Source organism: Habropoda laboriosa, unplaced genomic scaffold, assembly GCF_001263275.1.
Source record: "Habropoda laboriosa isolate 0110345459 unplaced genomic scaffold, ASM126327v1 scaffold9, whole genome shotgun sequence".
Taxonomy (NCBI): Eukaryota; Metazoa; Arthropoda; class Insecta; order Hymenoptera; family Apidae; genus Habropoda; species Habropoda laboriosa.
In genome coordinates this window covers 2,094,725-2,106,750 of record NW_017100191.1, presented here as the reverse complement: position 1 = coordinate 2,106,750, position 12,026 = coordinate 2,094,725, and the positions used below count along the sequence as shown (strand labels likewise).

General features: G+C 38.3%; 1 protein-coding gene across 1 annotated transcript in view; it reads left to right on the top strand.

Annotated features, from left to right (window-relative positions):
• The window catches only part of LOC108580263 (probable G-protein coupled receptor 158), a 199,729-nt gene that overhangs the window by 156,125 nt on the left and 31,578 nt on the right, over positions 1 to 12,026 (top strand). The window contains 1 exon segment of the mRNA XM_017943973.1: positions 7,161 to 7,375. Coding sequence (XP_017799462.1) covers positions 7,161 to 7,375 — 215 coding nt within the window.

Below are 12,026 nucleotides of genomic sequence, written 5' to 3'. Positions count from 1 at the left end.
ATATAGTGATAATTGTAGTGAATAAAATGTAGATAGATATAATTGTTTTTAAATTGAATACTTTGAAGGATAGTTGAGTTGTATATCATGAGATTGTTAAATATACTTTACCTATTATTTCTTCAAATATTTTTCTTTCAATAAAATTTTCGTATTTTATAGTTTTGTTAAATGGTTTTAGGTAAATGTGTTTGTATAAATTGTTTATTATTATTATATTTGTTGTTATAAATCTATATCTATTAACCAGTTAACTGCGTGTATACATGTCAATTGGAAACTTGATTTCGGTGTGGTTGACGTGTATACTCGTCGTGTAAAATAAAAATTTACAATTTCCTATAAAAACTCCAAATTTCAATAGGAAGTAATAAAAATGTCATTTGGTGGTATGTTTCCTTTACATTACCAATGAAACTGCTATGTATTTTATAAAGAAAAGTTTGATTATTCTCTTTGTATATCGGATATTCCCCGTACAGTGTATTACTTTTTACAAACTGAGTTGATTATTTTCCCCAATGCGGGAAAATTTTCTCCGAATACCACACTGCAATCAACTGAATTTCTTAAAATTATTTTTTTTTTCTTTAATTTTTCTTGTTTATGAATTTTATTACTTTTTGACAATTTCTAAGTTTTTAATAACAACAACCTTTCCGACAATGAATTGTTAATTTTTTATCGAATAAAAATGTAATCCTTCCTCGTTCTGCTGTACTTTTTTTTCTCGTTAAATTTATAACTGGAGCATTTGCCCTGCGTTCGACGTGTATACTCGTCATTGCTTGATTTTAATTCCGCATCCCGTGTTGGATTTTTAAAACTAAATTCCACAGTTAACTGGTTAAATAACAGATTTCACATAAAAACGGCTATAATTCGGAAACAAGATCATATAGGGCATATGTTCATATGAGCTTTTTTTTTTATTTTAGCGTACTGAATCTATCCCCGAAGTTATGCCCACATTTTTGGAGACACCCTGTATATTCTCGTGATTTTCCATTTCATCGTGAATCATTTTATAATAATCTTTGTGAGATGAGACGATTTTCCTTAAGTTCGAGGGATTCATTTTTCATTCTCGGCAGATTTATCGCATTTTACGAAAACTTTTCACGATTCAAAATGATTTCCCCCGAATAGAGATGATGTTTTGTAAGTCTACACGATTTTACATAATTTCACACGATTCGCACGAACGATGTTGAATTATTTAAAGGGGATTTCACACGGTGCGAAATGATTTTCCATGACTGGAATTAATTTTCCGTGAGTCGAAACAATTTTCCGTAACTTGAAACACGATTTTCGTGACTGCGAATAATTTTCCATATGCTAAAATGATTTCCCATGACATACAAATAGATCAGAAACTTGCAATAACTTCCAATACACATTTTTACAAGTCACACAAACTTTCACACGTATCCTGTAAAATTTCTATTAAGTCGAACAACTTCTTCGGGGCTTGAAAATATATTTTTTCCCGACTCCAACGGGCTCTCCATTACTGAAAATTTTGTTTTCACACGCCCAGAGGATCCCTCTTCATTCGAAAACCCTCTGCACAGCTTTAAAACAATTTTCCATCGCTGCAAAAATTTTTTCTCCGACGAACAACCCTCTTCACATTCTCCCCTCGCTCCCTTTCTCCCTGCTTCCCTTTGCCCTTGGTACTTACCAAGACTCTAAAGAATAATTTTCCACGGTTGGAAGTGCACTATCCTGTCTCCAGCCGCGCCGCTTTCTCTTCGACTACTCCGATTCGATAAATTTCCACCGATTAACTCGAACCAGAGGCCAAGGGGTTCAGGGCGAGGGTGGAACAGAAAAAAGCAGGTCAGTAGCTTTCAGCGATCGCTGGTCAGTCAGCGTGTAACGTATCGTCCCTCTCATCTTTTCTCCAGATCGCTATTTTCGAGCAGTTGCAGGATTTCCGGCGCTACCAAGATTCCGGGACAAAGATTGCCTCGACTTTCTTCCCTATTCTCTTTCACCACCACCGCCACAGCAACCCCTTCATCTCCCCCCTTCAGCTATTCTCTTGTGAGGTAGAAGAAAGTTCGCCCCTCGAATCCGTAAGCCAGTTGGAACGATGCTTTTCGTTTCAACGAATAAAGCTCGGCCAAGTGAGCACCGTTCCCTTTGCTGTACTCTCTTGCCAACCATCCGAGTGATAAACCTCTCTTCCGCCGTGGCGCATTGATTTATTTCATAGCTGGGTTACAGTGGACAGAGCAATTTCCGCGAATGAGCCGTTTCGGTTTCTTTCGACATCGATAAGGAAGTTTGTTGAACCGTGGACGATGGTGAAAAAGCTGGAAAAATTTTTCTAAGCCGGAGAGAACTCTCTCAAGTGGATGAGAAATGTTGTGGTGATCGCAGACTATTCTTCCGAGTTGTAGACAATTTTTTTTTTGTCACACAAAGGTTTCCAGAGTGATAGGAAGTATTCGTGAATCGTGGAAAATATTTGTGAGTCATAGAATGTATTCATGAGTCGTGGAAAATATTCTTGAGTCATAGAAAGTATTCGTGAGTTATGAAAACTATTCTTGACTCATAGAAAATATTCATGAGTCGTGGAAAATATTTGTGAGTCATAGAAAATATTTCTGTGTCATGAAAATGATTCTTGAGTCATAGAAAATATTCACGAGTCGTGGAAAATATTTGTGAGTCATAGAAAATATTTCTGTCATGAAAATGATTCTTGAGTCATAGAAAATATTCACGAGTCGTGGAAAATATTTGTGAGTCGCAGAAAGTATTCATGAGTCGTGGAAAATATTTGTGAGTCATAGAAAATATTTCTGAGGCATGAAAGTTATTTTCGAGTCGTAGAAAATATTTGTGAGTCATAGAAAATGTTCCATAGTCATGGAAAGTTTACATTGAATCGTAAAAAATTTTCTCGAGTAATGGAAAATATTCTTGAATCACGTAAAATTCTACTAAGTCCCAGAAGATTCTTGCAGGCTTCCGAAGTTTTTTCCAAATCTACGCTATTCTACTTCGAATCATCTTTCGTCTCGCTTTTCGAATTCAATTCACATTACCGTCCAACCTTCTCTTTTAACCGGCAAAATTATGCAACGCTCAGCCAGCCATGTACTTTTCCCTGTTGTCCATTCTAAACTAACTCAATTAACCGTCGGCCGCACTTCCTGCTAAACTTGGTACACCCAGTCCACTATTGAACTTTCTCTTTCTTCGGCTAGGCCACGACTTGCCATTATTCTGGCTTCATGTTTCCGGCATTCTAACGTTATTTAGCGAGCTTACCCCTTAATCGACGTGTAACTTCGTCCAGCAGTACCAACTTATAATTAACGGAACTCGAGTCCCCCGTGGCTTATGAATTGCGTCACCGAACAGGGCAGGCGTACAATTATAAATTTACTCGTTTCGAAAACGCAAAAATTCCAAGGATTACACTTCGTTCAAGTTCTGTCCTGCGGTCGACCAGATTTTTTATTAAATTTCCAAACCAGCTAGGAACTAATTGAAAGCCTCCAATCGAACTTTTAATAAGAATTTCGAAGGATTCCATGGGGGCGAGTCAATTTATAATTTAAAATGTAATTCCTCCCGGCGGATTAAGACGGGGCAATTTTCAAAGATTCTTCGAAAATTTCTAAAGTTGTTGTTTGCAAGGAGAAGGGAAGTTGTTTCTTATCGATGATGAGAAGTGGAAAGCTCTTGGAGGAATATTAATTTAACTCGAGACAGAGTTGAAACAGAATAATTCGAGTCGTCAGCCTGGTAAGATTAATTTCCAAGTCGCCTTGGCCGTCTCTTTGACGAGGCTGAAAGTAAGGAAAGTTCGCTGAATGCTGTCGCGAATATTATTTTCCTTCATTAATCTCCGTCGACTTCTGCTCACGCATACTTTCCTCCCGCGGTGGCATTCCGCTTAGGAAACTTTAGATCGACTAATTATGTTAATCGAATTAGCTCGTCATCGAATACTGCGTTTTACACCGATCAAAATTACATCAACTAAACGTTATCAGACCTCGATAAATTTCGCCAAATATTTCCAAAAAATTCCTCCAAAGTTTTCAAGCCTTCGGTAGGAACATATAGCTCTAGCCTCGAATAAAGAACACTCGATGGACGTTCAACTCCTCCTTCGTTCCAGCTGAACAGGATCATCGTTAGACTGCGGATATTTATACAAAGTACACGAGAGTAGTCTCTTGATCTTTTGCATATTTTAATATGCTATAATCATCAGCTTTGACAAGGATTTACCAGCTTTAGTAGAACCGCTTGCAAATCCATCGATCTTCTTATCAGCTTGATCAGCTAGCTCTGCTTAACATCAAGAATTCGTGGATCTCAGCCTGAGGATCGCCTAATTCCCTGAAGGGATGGCGGAACTTTTCCACGAGGCCAACAACTTGCTGGCCAAACTCCTTAATCGCCTGAGGTACAGGTTCAAGTGGCCGCGACAACTAGGTCAGCCGATGGACACGCGTAATCACTGTGATTCTATGAGCGAGCGAAGAGTGTCGTAGCCGAGCGACTAGTATTGTCGCAATAATTGAGGATTACTGGCTCGGGGAACAAACTGAGAAACCGTGTCGTGTCTGCGGGGTGAGAGCTGAATCGATGAATCTTTGATCAGCAGCAGAGGTTGCATATAATCTGCACCGAGTGGCTGATGAATAGGAGGTACTCTGACGCGAAAACTCGATGAAATCGGTGACTGGTTGTCTGGAGGAGGCAGTTTGTCGAAGAGCTCGAGGGCTGTTTGCGAAAGGGATCACGATATCTTGCCCTGAACGAGTCGGATGAGAGTTTGTTGAGCTGCCTCTGGTTGGAGTATTTGAAATGATTGGTGTAAGAAGGTACGTCACTGGCGAGTGTCTAATGGAAGTGGTTCTGAAGTGTACTCTGGCTGATGAAAGAGTAGGGTTAATGATTTCTGAGATGTGGGAGGGACACGATAGTTGTGTCAAAACTTAAGAACCCCAAGTGTAGAGGTCAGTCTAGGAACTCAAGATTGGGTGCTTGGATGCAGGGATTCAAGTCTGGGAAGACCAATCTGGAGGCCAACTCTGGGGATACCGGTCTGGAAACCAAAATTCAGAAGCTTGAAGATAGAGACACAAGCTAGAGACCTAAATTTAGACATTCAAGTCTAAAGGCTCAATTGGGGACCTAAACATGAGGATCCAAATTTAGGAGATCAGATCTAGAGACTTAGGTCCAGGAACCCAACTGCGGAGATCCAAACTTATTAATCCCAATCTGAGGGTCCAAATCTGAGAATCCAAGTCTGAGATCCAAATTTAGGAGATCAGATCTAGAGACCTAGGTCTAGGAATCCAAATGCAGAGATCCAAACTTATGAATCCCAATCTGAGGATCCAAATCTGAGATCCAAATTTAGGAGATCAGATCTAGAGACCTAGGTCTAGGAATCCAAATGCAGAGATCCAAACTTATGAATCCCAATCTGAGGATCCAAATCTGAGATCCAAATTTAGGAGATCAGATCTAGAGACCTAGGTCTAGGAATCCAAATGCAGAGATCCAAACTTATGAATCCCAATCTGAGGGTCCAAATCTGAGAATCCAAGCCTGATATCCAAATTTAGGAGATCAGATCTAGAGACCTAGGTCTAGGAACCCAAATGCAGAGATCCAAACTTATGAATCCCAATCTGAGGATCCAAATCTGAGATCCAAATTTAGGAGATCAGATCTAGAGACCTAGGTCTAGGAACCCAAATGCAGAGATCCAAACTTATGAATCCCAATCTGAGGATCCAAATCTGAGATCCAAATTTAGGAGATCAGATCTAGAGACCTAGGTCTAGGAACCCAAATGCAGAGATCCAAACTTATGAATCCCAATCTGAGGATCCAAATCTGAGATCCAAATTTAGGAGATCAGATCTAGAGACCTAGGTCTAGGAACCCAAATGCAGAGATCCAAACTTATGAATCCCAATCTGAGGATCCAAATCTGAGATCCAAATTTAGGAGATCAGATCTAGAGACCTAGGTCTAGGAACCCAAATGCAGAGATCCAAACTTATGAATCCCAATCTGAGGATCCAAATCTGAGATCCAAATTTAGGAGATCAGATCTAGAGACCTAGGTCTAGGAACCCAAATGCAGAGATCCAAACTTATGAATCCCAATCTGAGGATCCAAATCTGAGATCCAAATTTAGGAGATCAGATCTAGAGACCTAGGTCTAGGAACCCAAATGCAGAGATCCAAACTTATGAATCCCAATCTGAGGATCCAAATCTGAGATCCAAATTTAGGAGATCAGATCTAGAGACCTAGGTCTAGGAACCCAAATGCAGAGATCCAAACTTATGAATCCCAATCTGAGGATCCAAATCTGAGATCCAAATTTAGGAGATCAGATCTAGAGACCTAGGTCTAGGAACCCAAATGCAGAGATCCAAACTTATGAATCCCAATCTGAGGATCCAAATCTGAGATCCAAATTTAGGAGATCAGATCTAGAGACCTAGGTCTAGGAACCCAAATGCAGAGATCCAAACTTATGAATCCCAATCTGAGGTTTTTTTTTTTTTTTTGTGGATGGTTTTGCCTCTTTAAATTGAATTTCTCGAATCCAGGCGATGATCAGAGGATTTTATTCATTTTTGAAGGATGAAAGGAAGTAGGATTTTCATTGTTTCTTTAGGTTAGGATGGGACTGAATTGTTTTTCTATTTTTCTGCGGTGTAACAGACTATCTAAATTAAGAATAACCTCCAAAATAAAATATACAAATCTTCCTAGCTTCGAATTGAAAGAAATTTTGATCGCTTGATAAAAGTACCATTTCCATATCTCCAAATATAACCAGCGTGGCCATTTCAGTTTCCCTGTTTTTCCTCTGTGCTACAACGAAACATAACCTCCAAAATTAAATCTACAAACCCTCCTAACACGAAACAAACTAGAATTCTCCTTGTTTGACAAGAAGTTTCATTTAAACACCTCTACCCTAATTCCTGATCTCTCTAGAACAAAACCTAACCTCCGAAGTAAAATCTACAAATCCTATTTCGGGAGAAATACCTAATATTCATCGTTTCGCGAAATGCAGCATTGAAATCGTTCACCCTGCACAAAGCCACCTAATTGATACATGAAATCGACGTTCTGCTTTCAGCATATCGGTGATATTTCGAGTGAAATCGGCGAAAGCTGTGAAAATAACGGACGGCAGCCTGCTGAAACGGCTTGGGATCATCGTGATGATATTCAGCGTGTTCCTGAGCATTCGCACGCTAGTTGCACCGCCGGTGGTTATAGTGGCTCGAACGGCAGACGACCTGAAAGCTTATCTGTGCCGGACCGACTGGTGGGATCACAGTTTCACCACACGTGAGTGCTTTAACTCGGCCCAATCACCTGATGCACGCTCCTTTTCACCCCTTACGCCGCCGACCCCCTTCACAAACCCAACGGAACACTTGTTACACTGAGTGGTATCAGTTCGATCGCGAGTCGAAAGGGAGTCAGTGGAATTACCGTGGATTAATTTGCCATTAGATCACAGACTTTTTAATGGAGAGGCTCGTTCAATGGTTAATTCAGACACTTGATTAAAAATTTAGCGTTAAAATAACGAGAGATAGGGGTGGATAATGGTGGGTAGAATTTTAGGATGAGAGGGACAATGATAGAAATTGGCCAATTTTGGAACTGTCTGGCAATGAAAATTTCATACAGGTCGAAGTATTTGAAACATATTTTTTTTTAACTTTATTATTTATTTTCTGCTAAATATATATTTCATTCCAATATTGCCTGCTGTCGCGAGAATGAAAATGGTGAACAAGTTGTGTTAGGTTTCCTGTAGGAACGGTTATTTTCGAGTTGAGGATTTTCGTTTATTGCTTGCACGGGTCTAATTACATCCCGCGAAAGTCACTAGATTTGCAATAGCCTACGAACATACCATAAACCACGAATTTCCGAACGGCACATCTGTATGTAACGGTCCGCTTGCCGATTAGTCACCCGGAGGAAATTCCAGATTTTTGGGACCTTCCGCCCACCCCTCGCGACCGTCCCCCCCATCCTTCCAAAGTGACAGCGCGCTAAGGGCGCACTGGAAGGGCGGTAAAGACGATATTAGACACGCTGATTGGCAAATGCAATTGTTCACCATTAACCAATCAGCGTGTCCTAACAAAAATTCCCTCTCACGGACGTCCGAGATGCGACGTCAGTCGTCGAGTAGTCGTTCAACCACCACGAACAAGGAGAACCAAGGAGCAACCAGCTCACATCACGCGATACCATAGATCAGTTTTTACAAGTCCCAATCATTTGGGTGGTCCTTCGAACCAGTATCTAGACGGCACAACATCGTGTAAACATCCACAAAGCTCGAAAGTTCATCGCCACAATCACAGGCATTAACAAGTTGTCAGTTACCGATCCTATGCTGCAACAATTTTACATTTTTTTCTTTTAGATATAGTAGATATCGATCTACGATGAACTTTTCTAGCTGATTTCTCGAATAATTATTTTGTTAACGGATTATCATTCGAAGAAGATAATGATGATTAAGCTGACGAGTTTTGCTAACGACGTTATTTCAAAGTTTATGCTTATTTTCTATAACTTTCCCATCATCGTCAGGGTAAATAATTATGCATTTCGAATTCCTTGAAACCCGTAGAATTATGACGTGTAAAAAAATTTCGTTGCAAACCAGATCCAAAATTGGCCAATTTCTACCATTGTCCTTTGCAATGATACTTCTGTGCATACAATTTTGTCAGTTGATACTTTTTTTGCATTGTTGAGAAAAAAATCGATTTCGATGATTTATTGATAATTGAAAAGAAATTTAGTAACCGATTAATGTAACTTATTGAAACGAATAATTCAATGTGACGTAAGCAAGGCTCGTAGTTTAATTTCTGCTACCTACTATATCTTCTTTTTCTTAATTTACTACTTGAAAATTGTTTCCACGACAGGGAAGAAATTTAATATTCGTGAATTATTGCTAATGGAGGGAAATTCAACGGTTCGACGTTTTCATAAATCAACCGATGTTTAACTCTGAGCATAAACGTCCGTAAACCGAGATAGATGTTCAATCTTGCTTCAAAGTTGCTCCCATTGGGAATGAGTTCTTGCGGTTTCGGAGCCATTATCAAAGGAAAGTTGAAATTCCAGGGTGAAACGCGACGAAAGAGATACACAGGCGAATCTCGCAGTGCAGTTTCACCGAGGGGAAGCTGGCACGAGTTCCAGGCAATCTTCTTTTATCTGACAATCGTTCCTTCCCGCGTTCCAAGGGACGAAAGGTGGAAATATTGTTCTGCTTTGCACTTGAAATTAATTCTGAAGAAAAGAAGATTCGAAACCGGCTCTAAGTGATGTAGAAAGGTCTTGATTACAGTGACTGAGAAGTCTTAGAGGAAGATGAATAGGAAATTAAAGTGAATTATAAATCGCGATAAATGACTAGCAAGAAGAATTTTCTGGTACGTGTGAAAAGTTACTGAGTGTGAATGAGAAATTCACTGGGAGTGTGTAAAAGTGTCTGAGAGTATCTGGAAGTATTTGTAGGTACCTGAGAGTATCTGAGAGTGTCACGAAAAATTTGGAAAGGAAGAAAGGTATAAACAAATACATCTGAAAGTATCTCAGAGTATCTGGAGACATGTGGAAGTATCTGAGAATGTCAGAAAAATATTTTGAAGCATCTAAAAATATTTCGGAATATCTGAAAACATCTGAGAATATCTGCGAGTTTCTAGAAATATTTTATGACATCTGGAAACATCTGAGAATAACATATAAATATTTTAAAGCGTCTGAAAGTATGTAAGAACATTTGGAAGCATCTTAGAGTATCTGAGAATGTCTGAGAATGTTTAGAAATATTTCATAACATCTGAGAATATCATATAAATATTATATAAAAATTTGAAAGCATCTAATAGTATCTAGGAACATTCGGAAATATCTGAGAGTGCCTGAGAATGTCTGAGAATGTCTAGAAATATTTTATGACATCTGAGAACATCTGAGAACATCTGAGAACATCATATAAATATTTTAAAGCATCTAAAAGTAGATAGGAACATTTGGAAGCACCTGAGAGTGTCTGAGAATATCTGAGAATGTCTAGAAATATTTTATGACATCTGGAAACATCTGAGAATATCATATAAATATTTTAAAGCATCTAAAAGTATCTAGGAACATTTGAAAGTATCTGAGAGTACCTGAGAATGTCTCAGAATGTCTAGAAATATTTTATGACATCTGAGAACATCATATAAATGTTTTAAAGCATCTAAAAGTAGATAGGAACATTTGGAAGCACCTGAGAATGTCTGAGAATGTCTAAAAACATTTGGAAACACCTCAGATTAACGGAGAAGCTTAAATATAGTCTAAAACAAAGTCTGAAAATAATACTAAGCCACTGTGCTTCCATAAATCCTGATATAAGTTTCCAACAGTGTATCCATCTCCATCGATTTATAGAGCCAATGTAATTGGTTCAAAGACGTTCATAGGGAATTCTAATGGAAGATATTGTCCTCCCTCTAGGAAACGGACGTTAAATGTTCAACAGAGTAACCTCTCATTCGTTGAACGATAAATCTATCTAACCGTCGATAACCATTCGACTCCGCACTTTTGTCGAAGCCGCCATAAAAATGGAGATTTTTTAAGAAATATCGGCCGGCTTTTCATTGGATAAAAGTTAAAGTGATCGAGTGGCTCACTTCCGGGAATAACGCCAGCATTTTAACAAATAGAAGCTTTCAGAACTCTTTTCACTGGCCCAAGGCCAGAACATTTCCAGTATGGACCAGCAATTTTTCCTACGATCGTATTTCGAAATTGAAAACAACTGCTAATACTGCTAATACCCGAAATTTAACCCGAAAGAAATTTTTCTTCCCCTATTCTTTTCTTAATTGAATAAATTTACAAATTTAAGAAACAATTTTTTCTCAAACTTTAACTCAACGTTAGGAGTTGTTTCAAATTCAACGAAATCTCGTTGTTTGAAAATTTGCTCTTCGATTAAAAAGAATTATTCATCCTGTTAATAAAACAGGTTTCACGGCAAAGATTTGTTCAATTGGAAATTAAATTATTCGTCATTTCCTTTTCTTCTTCTGCAGAAATTCCGATTACTGTTAGCACAAGAAATTGATTAATTTTCTTGTAATTACGGAATATCAAACATTTCAAAGAAACGCCAATGGCACCAGGCTTTGTTATATCAACAGGTATACCGTGTGGAAAAACCGTTAATTCAACGGCCTCGTTAAACTAATTCCAGGTCATTGCCAGACGTCATTTTGATATTTCTCAATTATCCAGTGGAGTTTATTGATAATGTGAATATTCTGACCGGTGACACGTACAAGCCGAAGGAACAAAAGCGATATTTATAATTGAAGTATCGATTGGGCGGAACGTAATCACCGGGAGAGGATCGAGGTACATATATCTCGTCCAATCTTCTCCACACGACGAGAAATCTCGGTAAAGAGATTGCAAGATTATCCTCGAATAGAGAACGGCGTAATTAAATTATGCGGTCTGTGCCGCGTAACCGAGCATACATCGAGAATTATGTGATCAAGCAAATTTATAAGAAAGTATTTTAAAAAAGCGTTTAATTAGAATAAAAGAATGAAGAAAAGTTTAATTAATACCAGTGGTATGTTCGAGTTTTAATGAATACAGAGTTTAAAGAGAAGCTGAAGAAGAATGTTGCATGAATTACAAAGGAAAAATTGGATTTTTATTTAAAAAAAAAAAAAAAAAAAAATTGAAGGAAATTAAAGGAAACACGTCAAGGTTCTGTATCTCAGAGAATGTTAAAAGTCCTGCATAAAAATTGAAAGATAATTTCGATAATGAATCTTGCATTGTTAATTTTTCTAAAACCAATTTTGCATCTCGAAAAAATGATAACAACGAATATAGACACATTACTGGTTATATGTGGCAATTTCAATAATTTAGAAATATCGAA